Source organism: Dromaius novaehollandiae, chromosome 1 (genome assembly GCF_036370855.1).
Source record: "Dromaius novaehollandiae isolate bDroNov1 chromosome 1, bDroNov1.hap1, whole genome shotgun sequence".
Lineage (NCBI taxonomy): Eukaryota > Metazoa > Chordata > Aves > Casuariiformes > Dromaiidae > Dromaius > Dromaius novaehollandiae.
Window position 1 is genome coordinate 212,052,351 of NC_088098.1, and position 23,081 is coordinate 212,075,431.

General features: G+C 37.4%; 1 protein-coding gene across 5 annotated transcripts in view; it reads right to left on the reverse strand.

Annotated features, from left to right (window-relative positions):
- Window positions 1-23,081, reverse strand: part of DLG2 (discs large MAGUK scaffold protein 2) — a 999,439-nt gene that overhangs the window by 975,730 nt on the left and 628 nt on the right. For 4 of the 5 annotated variants that reach the window (XM_064505176.1, XM_064505174.1, XM_064505173.1 and 1 more), the window contains exons 1-2: window positions 21,902-22,914; window positions 5,171-5,302 (exon numbers count right to left, since the gene is read on the reverse strand). In XM_064505176.1, coding sequence (XP_064361246.1) covers window positions 5,171-5,302; window positions 21,902-21,920 — 151 coding nt within the window. In that variant the 5' untranslated portion in view covers window positions 21,921-22,914. Of the gene's footprint in view, window positions 1-5,170; window positions 5,303-21,901; window positions 22,962-23,081 lie in introns of those variants that run through there. The other variant, XM_064505171.1, reaches the window with a different exon arrangement.

Here is a 23,081-nt window from a genome sequence, read left to right on the forward strand (position 1 = left end):
AATCTTGCCCCTTCTTCATTCTTAGCATTTTCCTTTTGTCACAGATGCATGTTTCAATATCCCAATATTATTCCTATGACAACTTCCTCTCCACTTACTTTAATATCTAACTATCCTGAAGTTTCTACAAAGTTTTCCAGTGGAAATTTTCTTCCTTGATTTTCCATTGACTTTGAATTCTTGTCCATACACCCTTACATAACCATGGCTTATAATTACATTTCCATAGTTCCACACACTCAAAATTCTCTTTAAGTCTTCAGGTTAAAACCTTCCCCAGAAAAGACCCAAAGAAGGGTCTTTGTTTCAGACTACCTCTCAGCCCCCACTCCTCTGGCCATAAGGTTGATCACATTTTAAGTGGATTTCACAAGGAAAAGGGGCTTATTGGATACCTCATGTCTGTATGTGCCTGTCTGCATCTACATACACCTCCCCAGCAGTGTTAGATTTTTTTAATACTGAGCGTAAAAAGACATAGCTCTGTCCAAAGGAGAGACTCTCTTAAAACTTCCCTAGTGGAGGCACTGCTTATCAGATAATTCACGGAGAAGAGAGCATCAGTAAATGCCCTAAGTCCAAGAGGAGTTTCAGTCCCAGCTCACAGCTTTTTAGACACCAAAGTCAATCAAACCAAGACAAACCCACAGAACCCATCTCATCACCTGCTTTATGCTTACAGTACTAAATACTGGCATCTCTCAATGGCTTATACATATTTTAATAGATATGTACTTTACTGGTTTCAGAATATCATAATAATAATAAAAGCGAATGGGAGCCTGCTTAGGCTCTCTTAAAGTGGCAAATGGCTGTATTTTATGTCCTCCTTATATATCTTAGCTGTCTTACAGCACCTTCCAGTAAAATAGAGGGGTGCAAGATATAACTAGCTTCTTGGACCTTCAGATACCAATATAATGCTGCTTAGTTAGACTGCCACTTAATTTATAAAAAAATTAATAGAAAAATAATACATGATTGCAGAATAATCCGACCTCCTTCACAACTTGGTTTAAAAGACATAGTCACTCTTTTAAAATGGACTGTTATATCAGGGTTTATATAAAAGTGCGATGAATGAGCTGAAGAGTCTAAAAAAAAACCCCTCTTATTAAAAACATAAAATCATATCTCAAGTCTCTAAATATGGGCTGTGTCACAGATGACCAGTAAATTATGTAATCCTTACTATAGTGTTTACCATAGCAACTTTTAAGACAGACAGTTTTATAATATCCACATTATTGTGCAGATAAGGTACAATACCATAAGAAAAAAGAAGATGATGGAGATTTTAGCTGAAAACCTGCCAGTTTAAAATACAGGCAAAGTTACACAAGCATCGGAAAAAAAGATAAGACATGGTTTAAAAGTCCCCAGGAAACACGTCACCCTCTAGAGACTGAGTTTATCCAAATTTCAGAAAAACCTACAGAGATTAGGTTTTACCTAATACTGCATAAGATGATTATAGCTATTTGTGGCACATTAATTCCTGCTAGAAACAAAATGATGTTTTATAGAGATATAGCTACAAAAAAAAAAAAAAACCTTCACATAAACCTTTCATCCATTCTCATTCCACAGAATGGCTTTCTAAACTGTAAAATCATGCACTTTTCTTAATGAAATGAAGACTAGACAAATATATAGCAGAGGTTTTTAGCAATATATTATACTAAACTGTATACGTTGCATTATAAATACTGATTAAGTTTCATGAAGAACAGAACTGAAAAAAAAATGCTTAGTAGTTTTCACATGTCCAGATGATCAGGATTTTTTCGTTTCCTATTACTGTTGTTGCTGCTGCTATTATTACTCTATTTCGTGGTTTTTCTCTTTTATCTCTACAGTCTGCCCCGTGATGAGACAAACCCAACAAATGAGGCATTTGGATTTCCGCAGGTTATGCTGAAGGTCAGTTTAATTCTCTCTTCCTTGTGGAGTTACTTCTAAAAATACACACTCGTATCACAACAACATGTGCTACAATTTGCAAGGACCCAGTTATTTTAATGCCATCCAGCTACGGATGCCGCTATCAAAGCAAAAATCTTTATGCATTCATGATAGCTACAGCGCTATAACCTACATTCTCACCGTGTCATAGAAGGCAGCTATTGGTTCCACCCTTTTTGCAAAAATAATTTGGAATTGATTTAGAGAAATGTCGATATCTAGATAGGACTTCTTTCCCTTTCACTCCATTTCCATCCACTTCATCACTAAGAGATTTTTTCCTTTTTCTCCTCCACCTTCCTTTTAGAAAAATAGAGCTAGATTTTCAAAGCATTGTGTTTGGGCCACTTGAGCCTAATGGGACTCCAGAGACTGCAGCTCCACATGTCACTTTGAAAATGTGCCTCTCAGCAACTAACTCAGCAATAACTAGATCCAGCAGCCCTAATAAGAAGTCTAGCAACAAGAACAGCCTGAAGGGAGAAGGAGATGCTTTTGAACCAGAATTAAAATGTAAAAGGCCAATCCATCAATAATCCTTCAGCAAATCACTTACAGAGCCGTTACTTCAATATTTGTAGTCGCTTTTTTGCATGCGCAGAATATATTCACGAAAAATACTGAATCCTCAGATAATTTTCCAGCATTGCATCTCTCATGTTAATCCCCAGGTCAGTAGTCAACACTTAATATTTATGAAACACACTGAAGATTAAAAAAAGTCATGCAACTATTGAGAGTCTACGTTCAACCATGGCTGCATGAATCAAATCACACAAGCATATATTTGAGAACAAACGGAGCTAGATAATACTCAAACTTAGATGCTTAGATCTGAAGTGTTTCTAACTATATCTATTCTTCTTTGCCAGTTCTTGTTACACTAAATTTAAAGATAATCTATGGATTTTTAAAGAAATTTGGAAGTTAACTAGAACTGAACACAATGCAATCACTTAAAGGACAGAAATGATCACAACAGCTGAATTTGGTCCTAAAGGAATGCAATTCCACCTAAACTGTAGGACCAACAAAAGCTGAATTTTGCACTTAAGACAATGTTAATTTTATGCCTGGTAGAAACATGCACTTTTGCATCCAGGCTAATGCTTCTGTACAAAAATCCTATTTTTAATTTATTGTTACAGCCTAAATAACCAAAAGGTCAATCAGTTATGGATAAAAACAGATGTTTGTCTGCTATAAAGGAGATGAAGTCTGGGAAAGTGTTGAACACTCAGTCTCTGAATATTACCCAAAATTGAACACTTTCAAGATCACCAGACATTTTGTAAATATGAAAGACAAAGAACATAAGCAGTACAGAATTTTGACAGAGACCAAAAGCTCTTCTTTTTCGGGTGATCTGACGTAAAGGTGAGTGGAAGAAAATATGATGGGAAGCTAAAACAGATGTCATGGAAGTGGTTTTTTTTCTGAAATACTGTGTATACAAGAACCTCATTATTGATTGTGTAACAACATCATCTTCCACACTTAAAATATTGCTAAGAGGCCACTTTTTTGTATTACTCCAGAATCCAGACCAACCAGACAGCAAACCAAATGTAATAATGAGAGACTTCGAATGTCTTCTGATTCCCAGATCTCTTTAATAAAAAGAAGTTTTGAAGGACAAGGAAAAGATATCCAAAGGCCTACAAACTAAAATTCTAACTAACTTCTGAAACACCTCACTCTTCAGTATGTTATTTTGGCAAACAAAAGATTGCCTTTATTCTTTGGATTCAACCTTAATGTAGCTATAATGACTTGTTCATTTCTCGCATATGTAATGCATCAAAAAATACTGCAGGGTGGCCACACTCAAAGAACACATGTTGCTAGAATACTTTGAAGGATTATTTCAAAGTACTACAAAAGTAAATGAACAACTAACATTGTTTCAGAGATTTGCATATTTCTTCAATACATACTTTTATATTCATGGTTATCTTCGTAAAAATTATATCAGAAACTTCCCCCTTTTTTTTTCTTTAGTTCAAAGCTACTTATAAGTATTTGGCAAAATTGTTACGAATTTATTTGCTTTTTTATAATACATAGCCATTAAAAATTATGTAGGATTTATAAAATAAAGCTTATCACTCTGAAGAAGCCGAGCAAAATTACAAGTAAAATAGCACTGACATTAATTACTTCCATTTGCAGGAAATGGAGACTGGTAACATACATTTTTCATAAATGCTACAGAAATTACTGAAACTATTCCCAGACCTCCCTCCTCTTCATAGTAATAGTGCAGTATTGATGTGCTTCTGTGGTGTATAATCAAATTTTATTACCTAACACCTACTGAATGTAGCTCTGCAATGAGCAAAACTGGTACCCTGGCTTCAAACCACCACAATTTTAAGGTACATTTTTTTCCACAGCTGACATTCGCACTAAGAAATGCTCCCTTCTGTAGCGGAGTAGTTCTGGACCAAATTTGCAGATATTTGTGAAGGAATAAAAGTAAGGGGCCAACACAACGTGAGCAAGGTGGCAGAGCGAGGTGGAGCAAGAATAACAGGCCATCACTACCACCACCTCCTATGACTGGGAGCGCATACACTGCACTGGGCAAGGCACAATAGGGAAGCAACAGCACTTATCTTAAACATCTCACGGTAGAATTCAATATAAGTTCAAGATCTTGAAAGCATTATTTTATATAAAATCACCTCTGCAACACCACATCGACTGGGAACATTCTGCAGAAGTTCCATTGCATCCTTGAGCATTTTCCTTGACTAATTTCTGAGGTCCCTTGGCTGACACTTCTCATAAAAACAATGCAAAAGCCACATAAAGATTTTACATATTTTGCCCCCAGCAAAGTCAATGAAACTTTGGCCATTTACCTGTGTGGAGGTGCAGTTTCACCTTCAACTTTGCATGAACAATTATATCCTACTGTGGTTCAGTAATTTTCATGAAAAAAGGAAAGCAGCAAGGTTTAGGAGTAACCATTCAATGTCCTACTTTGCATGACTTTTTGTTACTCTTTCTTTGTTATAAATAAGGAAATGCCATTGAAATATCTGGACAAGTTTACCCATAAAGAACCTGGAAGGATCATCTCAATGTGCTGTTGCATTGTCAACACAAATTAGATAGTGACCAATAAAAAAAAAGTTATAGGTCTGACCTAGATCTGGCCTTCAGAAACATGTATCTAGCTTTAAACATTAGTACCTACCTAGAAGTGCTTGAAATAAGCTGCTCTTAAAGATGCCCATCACCTTTCTGATAGCTTTTTTCAGTTGTTGCTCTTCTGGCTTCTTTAGTTTTTTACAGTATTCTTCCAGCAGCACTAAAGCTCGGTCAGTATCTAAAAAATGAACAAAAACAGTCTTTTATTGACTCAGGAAAGCATTCAAATACTTTCTAAAGGCCTCATTCATATGTAATGAACACTTACACCAAATGGTGTTGCATTCTGTTGCTAAGTGTATGCCATGAACAGCATTACAACACAGGCAAAATGGAAAGATTAACCGAACACCAAAATGAGAAGACTATTGTATATCTGAGATCTCTCTGCAAAGGCAAAACAATCTTTCAAATGACATGTACAACAAGTGTTTATCTTTTATTTATCTAAAACTAGCTGGATACTATGTGCTTTGAACAAGATTACAATTTGCAGAAGCCACAAAATTATAGAGAATAACCATTATGGATATCCATGCAGGAAAACTGGCCTTAAAACATATTTGGAAAAAGTATCTGAAGCATGGTTAGAATCCAAGGCTCGCTTCCCTCTTCTCTGAATAGCAAATGCATATCTGAAAGGCAGGTCTCCAAGACAGGTCATACGAAATCCAAACATCATCATTTTATATATAAGAAGGTACAGGAAGACAAAGAACCAAACTTCCCCTTTCCTTCTCCCTATCCCAGCTAACTCCCAGAGACATCCACTTACACATGTATGTATGACACAGAAATGTCTGCACGCACTTTGGTAATTACACAGTCCCATAAATTTGCAATAAAATTCCCAAATATCAAAAAATGACACATTAAAAACTACAATGAAAAAAAGTGCCTCAACCTAAACATCTTACAGTAGGGTTCAATAAAAGTGTCATTATAGGGTCGTTAGTTAGACTTATTAGTTAGATTAAACTCAATGAAGTACTGTCAAAATGTTTGCAAAGGCAGAACAAACTGCTTTTATCATTCTTTTTCTCCAAATCTCTGAGAGCAAGCTTCTTTTCCGCTACATGGAAATTGATCCTCTTTGTTCGTCCAAGGATCTTGAACAAGGTTCAGCACTTGATGGGCCTTGTGTTGTGATAATTAAAGGAGTTCATAGCATGTGAAGAAACAAGCTGTGTATTCTGCATATTGACAATATTCACAAATTATTTAATTAATATTTAATGTTTAAGAAGATACGATTTCTCTTCTCTGTCCTCACAGAAATGTTGGCTGATCACATGCATTTCATCAGAGAAACGAAAAACACATAATGAATAAAAACGGGAATTATATATACATTTTTCATGTATATATATATATGTATGTATATATGTTCAGCAGTGAGGAAGATTAGGGAACATTATGAGCAGTCACTGGAGGAGGCAAGGGTTAGGCAACTGCAGTGCATCTTTGGTTAAAGCAGTAGTGCAGTTAAGACCCATCTACAATCTAAAGGGAGAGATCAGCTCTCTCAAAGGCCAACGTGGAGCACCTGGACACCCGTGAGAGAGCAGCTCCAAGAGGCAGAAAGCAAAGTGCTTTCAACAGTTGGTTCTGCCAAATCAGACTACTCCACTAGCTCATTGCTACCCAAATCGAAAGCACAGCCTCAAAACAAGGTTCTGTGCTCAAGTGGAGTAATTCTGACAAGAAATTGTTGGGAATACAGAACTAGTTCTACATATAAGCTTGGTCTTGTCTCTCTTGAAAACCCCAGTCATACCACAGCTTTCACTGAGATCATAGAAGTGTGTCCGGCCTGCCTGTGATGCCTGTGCTTTTGTCTGTATACTCGGAGTTCTGCCTCCCCTGTACAAAATAATTAATTAACAGCTTAAAGCATTGACTGGAATCAGGCATCCACCTTCACCACCAATGCAGACAGTCATTCTCACATTAGCTCTTTGGTGCAACATGTGCATGATTATTTGTATTACAGTGAAACAGCACGGACTGGAAGAAAACTACTGCAAAGTGTCTCATCCTGAGGCCACTCTTCAGAGCTTAAATGAGGGAAAGCGGATTTGAATGCATGCCTCCCGTTGGCCTGCACACAACGGAGACACCCTACCACTCCTCCTTTCTTAGTCATTGTGGGAATGGTATTGACATCTTCTCGTCAATCATTCCTTCTCTGAAGTGCGTGGTTCTTATTTAAAAGACAAACACTTAAAAGTAGCATCCTTTTTTTTTTTTTTTTTGCAATGAGCAGAGTTTTTATTTTAATTCAGATTATTATTTTTAATTCAGCAAGATGAAAAACAGCCTACTCTGAGTTGACCCCAGAGCAGTTCCAAACCCTAAAACTGCACAGAACTTAACAGTTACAGAGCACAGTCCTAGTGTTAACTCTAAATCCTGGCTAAATCCCAGATCAAGTAATTATCTGTCTGCCTGATTTTCTTTTCCAGCTTTAATAGGATACATTACTTCTCGCTTCCTATCCTAAGCCCTTGCATGGAGTTGCAGTTTTTCCCCACACAACTGCACTCGGTAGTAGATCAAGTTTTCCAAATAGTCTGTGAGGTGTTGCACATGCCGGCATAAAGAATCACACACGGAGGGAGCAGGAGGCAGATATCAGCAGTAACTTTAAATACAATTACACTGGGCCTCTGAGGGGCTCTGCGGGTTCAAGAAGCTGATAGGAATTTCCCTGGCCACCTCCAGCTGGCTCTGCTTTTGCTGAGAGCTATCGCTGGTGTTACCTTATCAGCTGGAAACATCTCTTGACCAAGAGTATTGCAGCGGGTCGGGGCGGCTGTGCAACTGCTGTTCCTGGAGCGCTCCTGAAAAGCCAAGGAGCTTATGGAGACTATTAGACTATCTAGTCATTTGGCAGTAGATTAGGCTTTCAAAAGGCAATTTTCAGCCTTTTGGTCAAACCTTATTGATTATAAACTACTTGAGATCGGATCTTCATATGGATTTGCATTGTACTTAGCATAATGAGGCTTAATCCTGTTCAGCACCTCTGCATGGCGACAATCAGTGCCTCTGCGTGGCAATCACACAGAAATATGAAATAATACAGTAATACGGCCAGGTCTGAGGAATGTTAAGTGCTTCCTCCAAGATGATAGCCATCTTCAACTCCCAGTTATGCCCAAAACAGATGAGGACATCCACTACATTGTCATTTAGGCTGTCTGAAAGCTATGAAGCTTAAGTAACATCAAACTGGAAGAACGAACTGCCTGGACTGCAGCACTATAGTTAAATAAGAACCACATTCCCCGCCACACAAATCAAACACAAGTTTCTGACGCTCAATGCCAACACATTCTTCTCATCAAGGGGAATGGCAGACTGGTGGTTTTCAAGAAGGCCTGGACCACTGTATATGTGGGGTAACAATAGCCACTGGAGTACACAGTTAATTTTTGGCAGCCAAAATAAATCCTGTACCTTACAGTCTGACTGTGCCATGAAATGGGACCAAGAAATCTTCATTCCATTGTTCCATTACTCTTCAGTGCTTATGCCAAAACCTAATTCAAGCAAGACCAAAAACCTACTAAACAAACGATCTAATATTCCAAGTTCAGAGCCTCAGGGTCTTAAGTAGGTTCGTTGTGCACTAATGAAAGACCACTTAAAAATAAATATTAGCTATACTCCATGAAGTCTGCTGGACATAATTCTAGCTTTTCTTAGTGCTGCTTTGCATACTATGACACTATTTTTAAATTAATATGCTAATCTGAAATGTTAAATAAAACCAAGCATAATATTGATTGGAGTCTAATTGTACAAACTTTGACTCAAATGACTGGTCCTATTGGCTTTGAAAAATCACTTTGGTAGGAACCACTCAGATATACAGAGTCCTACAGAAACTCACATATATTCTAGACAGCATCTGCATTACTATTTTGTTTAAATAAGAAACAAACTCATAACATCTTAATAAAATAGGAAGAAAAATTTCTTTCAGGATAAAATAGAGTTTATGGTCCTACAGTATATTGTCCAAGAGATTATCACTTAAGCCAAGCTAGCTATCAATTCTGTAAATTTTATCACTTTTTCGCTACATAGATGTTGATCAAGTTCATAAATGTTCATGATTTATGTTACTGATCAGAGAATGAAAAATTTCTATAATACAGCGAATCAGAGATACATGTGATATTGACAGAAAACTGTAAATGAGTAACTTTGCTTATTAGATTTCTTTGGAAAACTGCTTCCTCCCTCAAACAATCCAAAATTTTATCTTACAAGAAATGATTCAATATTTTTTCTTACAGAATGAGTTTTTGTTTAGTATAATGTATCAATTTCCAACAGATTCATAAAAGACCCTTTCCTTGGAGTTATTCTTCTAGATGTGATCACTAGAGGATAAACCACACTTTATAGTCCCCAGACACATTTTTATGCAATGTAGGTTTTTAAAGCTGCGTAAGTAGACAGTTACACCATGAACTAGAACATCTGTTGTATCAATGCTTATACAACTGAGAAAATAAAAAATAAAATGACACAAAAAATACATTGTTAATACAACCCAAATAATATTTGAATGAAGCATTGCTTCCTTATCACTTAGAAGGAAAAAGAAGTTTTCCAGCGACACTGTTAACAATAAATGTATGAACCCATCCATACAAACAGTATAGAGAAATATATATTACAGATCAGGAGACATGAACTTCTTACCAATAGAAAACTGTTCCTTGAAGCACTGCTCTTAAACATAAACTAAAAATATGCAAGACTAAGTATTATATTATACATATTTCAAAACAAGAAAGGAAATTCTAAAATTAATTTGTTTTATCATTCACTTTGGTAAAACGGTGTAAAATCACTTACATCAGAAGTAAAGTACTTTTTGCAGAAGTAGTACTTAAGATACTTCTCAGTCTCCATACCAGAGATCTGGATGGCACTTGCAATACTAACCAGTACCTTAAAAGCAGAAGGATTTCCTTGGTCTCTGATCTTTGCAATGTTCTCATGTTTTGCAAAGAAATTTTAGAATCACTAAAACTCCACGTTTTGCAAGATGATACACAAAAATTTTAGCTTCAATTTTTTCAGTAAAAATGTAACAGGTGGGCACTCGGTTTTTGCATGAAAAGATAATAATAAACAGGAAATAATAAACTGGAAATCTGAACGGATTTGTGAACACAAAAACTGAATTACAAGCCTATATGGAGCAGGCACACTACGCTTGCATGCTTGTGACATCTACTCAACTGCTGAGTACAGAAATGTACATAAGTGCTTTGAAATCAGAATATCATTATTTTAAATTCACTTTACACTGGCATAAGCAACGACACAACTACAGCACAAGACAGGAATAAACTCCACAGTATCCTTTGAAATATCTGTACATTAGTTTGACCCTTTAAACCTAATGCTCAACTATGCTTAAGCAAAATGGAAACATCCCTGAGAGTTTTGCTTGCCTGAAGGCAGCAAGGTTGGACTTCACTTACAAGCCATCTGAGTTCCTCTAAATACACTTGTTGCAGCACTTGAAGCATAGTACCAATATACCAATTCAAACAATACAGCCCTGTTCTATAGGGACAGTTATATTGATTAAAAGGTCTTTGATACATACTGTCTCCTCATATGGGACAGACAACAAGTAAGTGTGGTCTTCTATATTGATAGACCTTCTATACTGACAGAGCTGCTTTAGTCCTAAAGCTTTTGCCAGCAAAAGCTTCTGAATTTTCTTTACCTAACAGAGTTTCCCCAATAAAGCACTTCAATCAGGTCCAAGAAAACTTCCACCCCACACCCCTGAATGTCTCTCCCTAGGAAAACATAAAGAATGTGCTCCTTGCATTTCTCCTCCAGCCAGCAAGCAGTCATCTACCAGCATATTAGTGCAAGGCTGGGGATACTGGTCAGGAAGATAGTACAGATCCTAGTGCTCTGCTGAGAAAAGACATGACAAAAACTAAATGTGCTCTGGGGAGGCTGAAGATACGTTTCTCTAGAAATGCTGTCAATAAACACAAATATTGGGAACATTTTTCATGCCAGATTGTTCTAAACGACTCCACGTTGCTGCTAACACCATGGCTGGTGTTAGCCTTTGGCAATTCACACAAGGTGATGTCCATAGGAATGTCTGCAGCTATAGCATACAGGAAACCGTTTTCCTAAATATCTCCCAGATGTTATCCAACCCATTTATCCTTTAGATCAGCTAAGTATAGTGGGTCTCAAGATAATCTGTGGATACCTATGAATTTCAATAATTAAACTGGAAAAGATTGGGCCAATAGGATTAATTCACACTACACAAGAAAGAAAACTCCTTCACAACCAGTCTCCGAAAAACTCCTATGTATGATACTGTCATCCAACCCCTGCCGTGAATCAGGGTAGCTCCAAAGATGGAGAGCAAAAAAAGAAAGTACAAATCTGAACTCAGCACGAACTGGAAATTTCTGCCTTGCACATGCAAGAAATCACATTCAACTGATTAACAGTAACCTGCATCACTACAAGGTAATATTAGGTAGCGAGTGTCTCTCAGGAAACATCAGATTTGCTCAGAGGCCTCAAATAGCTTATTGGTAAGTTTAGGGTTATAATTGCATTTCTTTTCTCCCATTGGCATGAGAGTTTGTGAACGAAAAGACTTCTGGGTTGCAACAATATTGAAAAATGTTGGCTTAAAATAAATGACCTATTATTGTTTCATCGGTGAGAGGTGTTCAACGTTAGGTAAGATCCAACCTAACGGACTTAAGATGGTTTTACTTCGGTTTCTCGTTTTTTTATGATTGCATCTACTCCTCCTCCTAAGAATTTTGAGTATTCTCTGACTACTGAAGTCTTTGGCATAGGTGACTTTTTAAAGAAAAAGATGCCAACACATTTCAAGAGAGTCTTTCCAGCTTTCGGAGAACTAGAATTGGGAAAATGTAGGGCTCTGAAGCTGGAAAAGGCATGAAGAATGGGGGAGGAAAAAAAGCAGCAGCCAAAATAGAAGTGAGAAATGCAAGCGGAACACCAGGAAGGAGAGCAAAGAAGTTTCCTCAGTGAACTTTGATAACTATAAAAGAATCTCAAAAACTACTTTTACTCTTGGATTCCAAACCTTAATTTAGATGACCGGTGACAAAAGAGCTAGAGGTCTGAGCAAACGCTGTTTCCTGCCTCAATTATTTTAAGTCTCTTCATTTGATCTTCAGCTCTGGAAAGCTCAAAAATTTGAAATGTTATAGACCAAAGGGAGGGAATTCAGTATTTTCTAAGAAACTTTCTGGCAACTTGCACTGAGCCTCATCCAAACCTAACCCATCACTAAATCATTTACCATTCCTGATCTTCACACACAACAGCAGCAAATACAGAGAGAGAACTCCTATTAGCCCACAGTGCTCTTTTTGTAGACCTGGGCTTTAAAACTCCTACGTGAGGCTGTATTTTAAAATCTGAAGTTCTCATTTATAAATAGAAGCCTATTAAATTTTAGAAAGAAACACAGTGTACCAAGATGGCTGAGAAAAAACAAGTTACAGGCTACAGTGCTTCAAAAGGCTTGAGGACTATGGGAAGACAAACGATGATCATAAAAATATATATTTATACATAAGCATGAGATGCAGAAAAATCTGGTAGATTGCACAGAGGGACATCAAATAGGGAATATCTGGCCTTATGCAAACCAGAAACCTCTCAGCATCCCTGGCCCTTCCTATGCGCAATAGGACATTAATGAACTACCTAGCAAAGGCAACATATGGGTTATGCAACCTTTAGGAAACATAAGGCATTACGTATGTGACAACTACTATCACCGAGTGTGAAGACTGTTCACATCAAACAAGCAAAAGGACTGCAAATAACAGCTCCTGCGAGCATGTGTGGCAAGCAAACTGACCTCCTGTCCTGCTAGGAAGAACAAGTGGACAGAAGAGGTGGGCTTTAACCATTTAGTTTTAAGTGATTATCAGGCAGGCATATTTCTGTGGCTTTAGTTTTTAAGGATTCAGATCAGCAGGCAGGGGAGACTGTCACAAAGCTCAGGTTCACCTGTGAAGGTTAATCTTCAGTCAGCCGGCAGAGTTTTTCAGGAAATGATATTTAAAGTCAGGGTTATACCCTGAATTGCCCTGCAGAGAAACAACACACATTGTTAACTGGGAGACGTGTAGCCTCCCTAAATCAACCTTAGCCTACATTAATCGTCTCCACAGACTGCCTTCCCGTAAAACACAAATTTAGGAAAAGTCTATTGTGAAGTCATTCTAGACCTCGATGTTGTTAGCAGCCAAGAAATGTGCCAGATACTCTGTTTGTAACTGCTATGCCAGCATAACAGCAAGTTTCACAGAACAGGGCAGCATCATATGCTCAGGTATATTAAGGGAAAACCAGGCATCCAAATAGCAAGCAAAGCTAGAATAAGGACTGGCAGCTGCCTGTTAAACTATGGTAACATGCAATTGAGTTGCTGCAAATCTCTGAACTCCAAATAGCCACTGCAAAAGAGGGCAGTGGAAGTGCAGAAGTTGTACAGCAGTGTCTTTTTACAGAATACTGATTTGTGAAAACGATGCAAGGAACGGGGCTAAAGGCTATGCAAGTGAGATTGCTTAGCAGAGCACTGCCTATGCTATGATCTACCAACAGCCCTCTAAGCCACCGGAACTACAAAAACGCAGAGCCTGAAGGGACTCCTCCAGGGTTTTTCGGTTTACCTTCCTGCAGCACAGAGGGATCTGGACTTATGTACCATCCTGCAAATGTTTGTCTGACTTCTCCGACAACCTCTTACAAAGACAGTCCACAAGCTCTGTCACTGCCTGATTTCAGTGCTTTAAGGTTCTAAAGTTTTTTTCCTAATGTATAATTTCCACCTTCTCTGTTGTAAATTAAAACAGCTACTTCTTGTCCTCCAGGTGTGGATGTGTAAGGCAAATGACCATTCCCTTTATAACCTCTTCTGTATCAGGTGACTGTTGTGCTGCCTCCCTTTGCTCAGGCTCCTCTTTTCCAGGCTACCAGTCCCAGCCCCTGCAACTTTTGTATGTGGTTTACATTTCTGAAACTTCTTATTCTCTCTTCTGGAGTGAAATCTATCTTAAAGCACAGTCTCTAAATTCCAGCTGAAGACCCAGGAACGCCACAGAACGCAGACCGGTGGATGAAGCTGAATAGAAAGTACTGTGAGCTTTAAGAAATATGAATAACACACACGAATAACCAGGGAATAAATGATAAAAGAGTGCTCGGGTTGTTTTTTGTTTGTTTGTTTGTTTGTTTAAAAATCAGTCTAATTTACTATATGGAAAACTGGATCTTTATGAAAATTTTAATGATCAATGATGATTTAATAATAATGCAAGTTTATTATCTGCATATCTTTGCACTTAATTTTGCAACATGTAACTATATATTTATACTGCTGTTTAAATTCTTTTTAAACATATTTGTCTAAACTAGACTAACGTTACTTACCAAAGTAATATGATACCTACATAGAGATCACTTGGTGACTCAGTCAGCATAAAATCACAAGAAGCTTTTCTTCAACATTTCTGCTTATTGTGAAAACAAAGCTGAAATCCTACTTTAGTGCCTCTAGATCCACCTGAGCGGATGGGAATATCCAAGCCTGCAGTCCCAATAGTTATCCCTCCTCTATTCTCCCCTTCCTGTAAGGTACCCTTGAACCCTCAAAGAGCAAAGAGTCCACTTATTCCTGCATTATCAGTGGCTCATTTTGGGACCAATGGCCCCTGGGCTCTTCATAGATCTCTCTTCTTCTTTCCAGGAACCACAGAAGGGCTTTAGCAACTGCTGTTATCAGCTGCTAATCCCACGTGGGCCATTCTCTTTTTCAAACGGGCTCTTTTTCCCAGCCATGCTGAAGGTAATACAGGGCCTGCTTGTTATTGATCCTTTCTCAGATTTCTTGTCCTGGCCACACAGATTGTGTCTCATATACTACAGCAAGCAGATGCTGGGGCCTTCAAGGTCCTTTTCTCTGCAGCTTCTAAAATAAGAGAAACCCTACAAATATAATTAGCTTCACTTGAGCTTCTTGTTCATGCCTCTCAATGATCAAATTTAGGTATGAAATGCTAATATGAAATCAACAATGCAAATATGAAGACAGAACGAAAAATGTAGCCACAAACCCCCAAAATGATAGAGGACCAAACTGAAGCTTCTTATTTAGGCAGCAGAATAAACATAACTTAACATAGCTGAACAGTCACATAAAAAGTCCTGCTTTGAAGAGCTTACAATCTAATTGTGTATAATACACAAGGCTAGTGGAACTTGAAGCATAGTTACAAAAGTAAAAACTGGGAGTTATGCACTCATTACAGCTGTGGTGTATTTTTTTTTCTATAAGAGAACAGTAATATATTAAAATTAACATAAAAGTGAAGATTGGAATGAGGCAGAAAACTAACCAGAAGTGGCCTGTTCTGGAATAAATAATTTCCAAACTCATACAAAAAAAGTATTATTTCACATGAAAGAAAACAAGGTGGAATTAAGAAAATTCAGATCTAATTCAGTAACACTGATATCTTCCTAGAGATGCAAAAAAAATAAATGGAAGGAGATTAAATTACCTTTATTTATTACCAAAATATGCAATATGCTCTTACATTTTCCCAGATTCACTCTGGAATTTTTTCTTTAAGCACCTCTGCATTATACCACAGTCTCTGAGTTGATAAAGAAAAAGCATGCCTCCAGGCGACAACAGAAAGTTTCAGGCATCAAACAGTTGAACCTATGCAAAGTTTGCTTGGGGTTGTTTGGATTTTTTGTTGAAGTACAGATCAGCAGGTAGCTGCAAGACAGTATTATAGGTGCACAACACCTGGGCCTAAAGTTGAAGGTCACTTCAACTATTCCACTAATGCATAATGCAACACATGCCATACAAAAAAGCACTGTGAAACATAAAATGCTGTTTTCTACTTGTAAAACTATAAAATGGTTTTCCAGGAAACTCTGATTCCGTTCTCGTATAAATGTGTTTTGAAGAGAAGAATACCTCTTCATGCCTAAAGTGAAGACAGATTAAGGGCATTTACACTAATGTATCTTTGCAAAAAGAGTCTGAACAACAGACATTAAAAAGAAAGCAGTTTCTTCAGCTATTTTGTCTGTTGGTTGCCACTGTCATCCCCAATCAGGTCAAGGTAGCTTGGCTGGCTATTTCTGAGATGAATATTGCATTAGAAAATGTGATCTTTATTTTTATAATGATGTTTGGGACTGTTTTAAACTACAATAAATACAACAGAATGCCATAGTAAAAGAGAGTTTAAATACTTGTGAGAATCAAGACCTGTCCAAAATAAAAAAATCTGAGTAAGGCAGTAATTCTCATTTTGCTGAAACAGGGACTACAAAATCACCTTTTATCACATTTGGCCACTAGTTACATATTCAGCTTTTTCTCCGTGGTCACCCTCTGACATCAAACTTTGCCATCTGGCACAGATGCAGAAGGACAGACGAGAGGGCCAGAAGGAAAAAAACGCTTATAAAGCGAGATACCATTACTTCTGCCGAGTGCAGTATGCATTTAACAGGAATGGGGGAGAGGATGCACAGCTGCCTCTTGTCTCTGTTTCAACATTATGGTTGCATCCAGTTCTAGGGACTAACAGTAAAACAATTTACAAGGCCTTTTCCCCACAGGAAATTAATGGATAGTTTTAATTTATAGAACTGATTCTCATAAAGAGACATCTGATTCTCAGATAAGAAGGTGCCAGTTTCTCACTAAAACTTACATGAGAAAGTGAGATTTATACCGTCTAACTGAGGAAAGTGAGTTAGGAACGTGGCTACACTATGTTCACTGCACAGTCTAAGGGGAGAGAAAAGAGGACAAATTGGTAGCAAGACAGTTCAGATCTTAGGTGGGTTAAAAGGCACCTGAAGCTGCATCTCTCTTCTGGCAAGAGAGGCCCCCCAGGATGACAAGATGGGCTCCCTACTTAGGTGAGGCAACTGAAATGGGATGGATCTGCACTAGAAATCACAAATACCAGAACAGCAGCAGAATTAGGGGGGGAAAAAAAGCATACATTTCTCTATTTGCAGTCCAGAGTCCTTTTAGCTTAGCAGCCTGCATTAATGTAACAAAGACTTGCTCTGTATTATGTCTGCTTCTACAGTCCTTTTGTGTGCAAAACATCCCAGCGTTTCAGTGAGTTTCTCATAGAGGAAAGACTGTATGATTGGAAAAGCTTACTGCCGTGAAAGCAGATGCACCTTTAAATCAAAGCTTTAAGGCAAAAGTTGGGAAAGTTTAGAGAATTTCTGCCATGCATTTGTTTAACTCCCAGAAAACTAAAATTGTTCTTTTCACAGCCAGCCTGTGAACCTAACCATCAGCTTTGCGCTGTTGCCAGTCAGTTCACTGTAAAAACTGACAGGGAGTTAATAGAGCTTGGAGTGAAAAATGAGGCTTTTAGTTGTGTATTTATTTGGCAATATCTATACAGCAAAAACCTGTAATACCAATGACTTATTAGAAGGAAAAGGGAAACATAAATCTCCTACTTTGACATGTACTGGATTTCCTGCTTAATAGGCTATAAGGAACACATGTACAACCAGATTCACTACCATTTTTGAACCGAGCACCAAAAGTTACAAGCCTAAATCTGAATTTTGTTATCTAAAAAGAAGTTACTAGAGTTAAAAAGATTCAGGGCATGAAGAACTCCAATGCATTAATGGGGGCTAGCTTTGTCTGGTCCTTTAAGAACTTTACTTTAAAAATTCTTACCTAGTCATTTTTAGACCGTTTTAACAGACCAGCCACACAAAATTAGCACTACCACTACAAAATCTAGCATTTCATAAAACATATCTATCAGAAGATTTTTCTAAAGGGCACAGTAGTAGTCCACACTGGATCAGATTGAGACTTTTTAATTTTTGGTGTTGATTTGATTAATAAAACATGTCCTTGAAAGCATTTCTTTATCTAACAGGCAAGAAGAAAAAGTGGTATTCAAACAAAAACAGAACCAGCATGTCTTTATAAACTAGCTCCAAGAGAGAGTGGGTCAAGATGGTATTAATGGCAGCCCACAGGTTGCATCTGGCTCAACAGACAATTCCTCTGAGTCTCAGAGGTGGAAAATGGGATGAAAGAGTGCATAAAACCCAATATTCAAGGCTCTCCTACTGCCTGGGCACAGCCTGATATGTTAAGGATGACAAGGGGGTTACACTAGAAGCACATGTGCAGCCAGGCATTTAGATGTGGGGGTTCCTGCCATGCCCATGTGAATCACAAGCAGGGATCCAAAGCTGGAATCTGTTCTCCATCACAGGGGAGTATGGATTTAATTACCTCTTTCTGTCACTCTGATGTCACTGTGAGAAACATGAATGAATAGTGATATTTTAGGCTCTTCAATATTTTGTAAATGAATACAAAATATATGCAGTTGCAAATATAAATATAGTTCCTTACAGTTAACAGAAATCAACGGAGTAAGTAATTCAGGGAGGGAGGCAGAAGAAATCTAAAAACATCCAAAAAACTGACCTCACTTACTAAGATTCTTCTGTGTGGTAGCATTATTTTATTTTACAGTGAAGTTTTCTTTAAGAAGCTTAGTAAATTTGGTATTAATAGTTGTATTGAAACATATTCTAGTTTGTTTGTGAAAGTAAAGTAAAAATTAAGAGAAAATAATGTATCTACTTCTCAAATTTCTTCATCCCACATTGTCGCCACATGGCACGATGTCCAACAAATAATTTCGTAACTAAAAACAAGTTTATAGTTTGATTTGAAATTTTAAGTGTATTTAAAATAAATGAAAGATGAGGAACCAAAAGCCAAAGAGAATAGTCATTTGTTTAATCATGTAACAGCAGTGCAAATACCCATACAATGTCTCATCCCTTATCTAAAGGAAGCACATTCCATTCCTGTGGGGTACTTCATCCTCCCTTTCCAGCCTTGATTTTTTTTGTTGAGATTGTTGGCAAGCATGCCAACTTTGTGAATATTCTTAGGAATGTGGAGCCTTATTTCCCTCCAGAAACAGAGGCAACAAACTCAGGTCACTCTAGCACATCAGACAAAAACAACCACATACTGACACAAACATGATCAGAACAAGTATCAAGCCTCTTTCTCCATGTCCATAAGAAATCAGTGCTTTCTCCAAGTTATATGCTTTTACTATTAATAAAACCATTTTTTTTCCTGACTGAGCAGGCCTGGACTTTAAAAAGGAAGATGGTAGACACTGCTTTAAACAGGTAATGCAAAGTGTAAAGTAGGTCCAAAGCTATGTGAAGTCTGAAGACCAGTAATGGAGGTGAGAGCTCTTTTTAAGGCAATTCTCCAAACACATTCACTGTTCTTTAGAAAGATCAATAACTGGCCAATTCCAAAAAATGCAGTTTTTGGGAACAGCCTTCAATGACAAGTAACAGGATATTTTAAAGTTAGTTTTTACAGGCTTCTCTGTCTTGGTACTGGTTTTAGGAGAATAATTTGATCAAATCCAAAATAACAACAGATAGAGAAGGAGCGCTGAAAAGGAGAGGGATAATCCTGCTCTGACTGCTGTTATTGAAATACACACTTTTGTACAGCCTAGAAGAGAGTATCCCACTGGGATTTCTAGAGATTACATGGACTGGGAAGAGAGAATATATGAATTCTCAAATATGTAACACCAGAAAGGGAAAATAAATCATCAACAAAAGTATGAAACTAGTTAGATACAAAGTGCTGTCAAAAGCATAAAGCAAACAAATGGGGGAGGAAAAAAAGCACAGGGAAAAATGCCCTCGATCTCCTTTGGTCATAGCAATATTAGGGATTATTTATAACAATAGCAGATTTTTTTTCAGATGGAAGTGTTTTTCAAGTTGCCAGCACGCTTTTGATTACATTTAGAAAGTTTAAGTCTACAGCATGGATCGGACAAATTAAGTAATTAAAGCTAATAACAGAGTTGCTGATTTGCTAACATTTTTAATCCTTTAATCTGCATGCTTAAATACATTTTACCAATTTTTTTAAATACTTAAACATATTCACACTGGCAACTTTAATATGCTGATGATGTGATAGGTTGAAGTATTTCAAGGAGGACTTTTGGGTCTCTATTGATGTTATATTTTAAAATTGCCAAATACATTTCCTTGCAAGACAGAAGTAGAAACTAAAGTCTAAGATCTACATTAAGATTGAACCAGACTGTCTTGAAAGAAACAGCAAATCCACAGATTTTTAGGGCCAGAAGGGACCGCTATGATTGCCCAACTAACTTCATGCACAAAAGAGCCCGCAAAATTTCACCCCAAAATTCCTGCAGCAAGTATTTTGTAGCTGAACTACAGCTAAACATCTGGCTCAGAAACATCCTTACTGAAAATCACGTAACTCAGAGTCAAGATTTAAAATCTAAAAAGACACTGTTTAAAATTTCATGCTGTAACGTATAATACGTAAGCCTCACAGTAGACCGGAGTGACATGTTTACAGCAAAACAGGATGAATTATAAGGATATTAATCAGGGATGATACATCTCCATACATGCTCCCATCTTTACTATGCATAATTATAAATAATTACATCAATGACGATACGATTCATTAAACCACTTCAGTTTTGAAAATTTGTTTCTACACTGTCATCTGCTAAAATACAGTCACAAAATCCCACTCATTCTATCTAGTTTGAAAATAATTCTAGCAATCTCTGTGTTTTTACTGTTATTTACATACTAAATGTTAACTCATAACTCATACAAAAGGGATATTCCTACAAGGAAAAGAATGAGAAGTCTGAATCTATCCCCACATCTGTTGTTTAACATTCACTTTTTGTTCTTTCCCCCATGTTTTGGTATTATCAGATCAGAGGGCTTCAAGTTCTGGATAGATGAGCTGAATGGAAAAGGATCATTTGCCATTTATTCTATTAGCATGTTCTGATATCTTAAATAACACCTTCTGAAATCATAAATAACATCCTAAATCCATGTTTGCAGGGAATCAGAAATAACCAAGGGTCTACAAGTGTTTTCTGTCCTCATATGTTCCCCAAATCTTGTTTGAACACTGGAAACCACATTTTCCAAATCTGTAATCACAAACTTGAGGACAGAAGAGGTAAAACATAAGGCTGGTTGTCATTTTTCAAATGCTGCCATACTACAGGCATAAATTACTTTTATATTGTATTAAGGCATAGAATTCTAAGTTAGTAAAAATCACATTTAAAAAACACATTCAAATCACCTTCATATTAGAAAATATAACTCTAAAAAATTTTATTTAAAATTAGCCTTGAAACTTTTTGTTATTTATTTATGTTCCTACTGATGACTAATATTTATCCGCCAAACATGTAAAGAATAGACAATAGCCTAAAACCATGTTTTTAAAATTCATTAGCATTTGTAAGAGAGGTTTCTCCCAATATTAAATGCCAAGATTTTCTCTTGGTGTCTGTTTAAGATCTCTGATGGCTGATTTTTACAAAGTATGTATTTAAGGCCAAATTTGACATGACAAGTCTTAAAACATGACACTAACATGCTTTTTAAATAGATTATTATAAGTGCACAGACTTTTCCCCCATTTTCAGCGCAAAAGAAAAACAATTTCAATCCCCCATTCAAACACTTTTAATTTCAAATTGTAAGTATGAGAAAACTACAATCTAACAAAATGCAGATGCAAAATGAGATATGAAGCTTCATAGCCCACCTTTCTTCTTGACTGGCATTCTTCCTCCTACTTCTGTTACTGCTTGCAAGCACTTATTTACAGGTTTTAACGATGTACCACTGGAACACTTTACGAGGTCTATCTATTGCAAAACACTTTTACAGTTCAGTTATGAAATGCAGCTTCAGTCTTCATCTCTACCAGTACTTGCTGTTTTCCTGCATTGAGCTTTCGAGGCTTCCCACAAATAAGAAAAAAAAAGAGGGGAAAAAGAAGCTTTTTGAATTTTTTTAAGAGAGGTTTTCAATTTCTTTAAAATATATTTGAATCTATAAAAATACAAGAGAAAATGTTCCTTGGCAGTATAAAACCCTATTATAACTCCTCTTCTGGCAGCAAAATTTGAAAATTAAAAGATTTTATGTAATACAATTAAGGCACAGTCCATCTCTAGGCAGCTGTCTTAATACTCCACCTTTACATGCTCAAAAGCATGTTATTTGCAGGACAAAAACTCCCAAATAATCCAAACAAGGAGGAAGACAGAAACAATCCAAAGTGACTCGTTAAACTTCTTTCACTTCTTGAACGAATTTTGCTAGCTAGGTATTAGGTGACTACACAGCAGACTGAAAAGGTCCCTTTTTCCTCACCAGACAACAGCCTTCAAATATCACCCTCTCACCCAACAGAAGTCACCGGCCAGTCACTTTCATTTTTATTATATCCAAGCCACCCAGCCTTACGGTCTTTAATGTCCCTCTGATCCTCTCATGTATTAAAAGAGAGGATTGGAAAGGAAGAAAGCAATCCCTTGACCTGGAATTATTAAAGTGACAGTGCTGCTCACTGGGCACTTTGGCAAAGCAGATTGCTTTACAGTGGAGTCATTTACTTCATGCCATTTCTTCCCTTGCAAAGCAGTCACCTCGTGGAAGAGGAGTAAGGAGAGTTAGGAACAGAGCTTCACGAAAGGTTCATTTTCAGGGATAACGGAGTATTAACGAAACAAAAAAGCAAGCCATGAGATCAGTCCAGTTTCCCACTCGGAGGCACAGCTGGCTGCCTTCAACACGAGCCCCTCTCTCTCCCCCTTTTTCTGGAAGAAAAAACAAAAAGAGAGAAACAGAAAAGGGATGGGTTCTCCTCATCTAGCGCGTCAGGTACGAGGGGGGCGGACGCTTGCCTTCCCGCCGAGGGGCTGCGCTGCACACGGCGG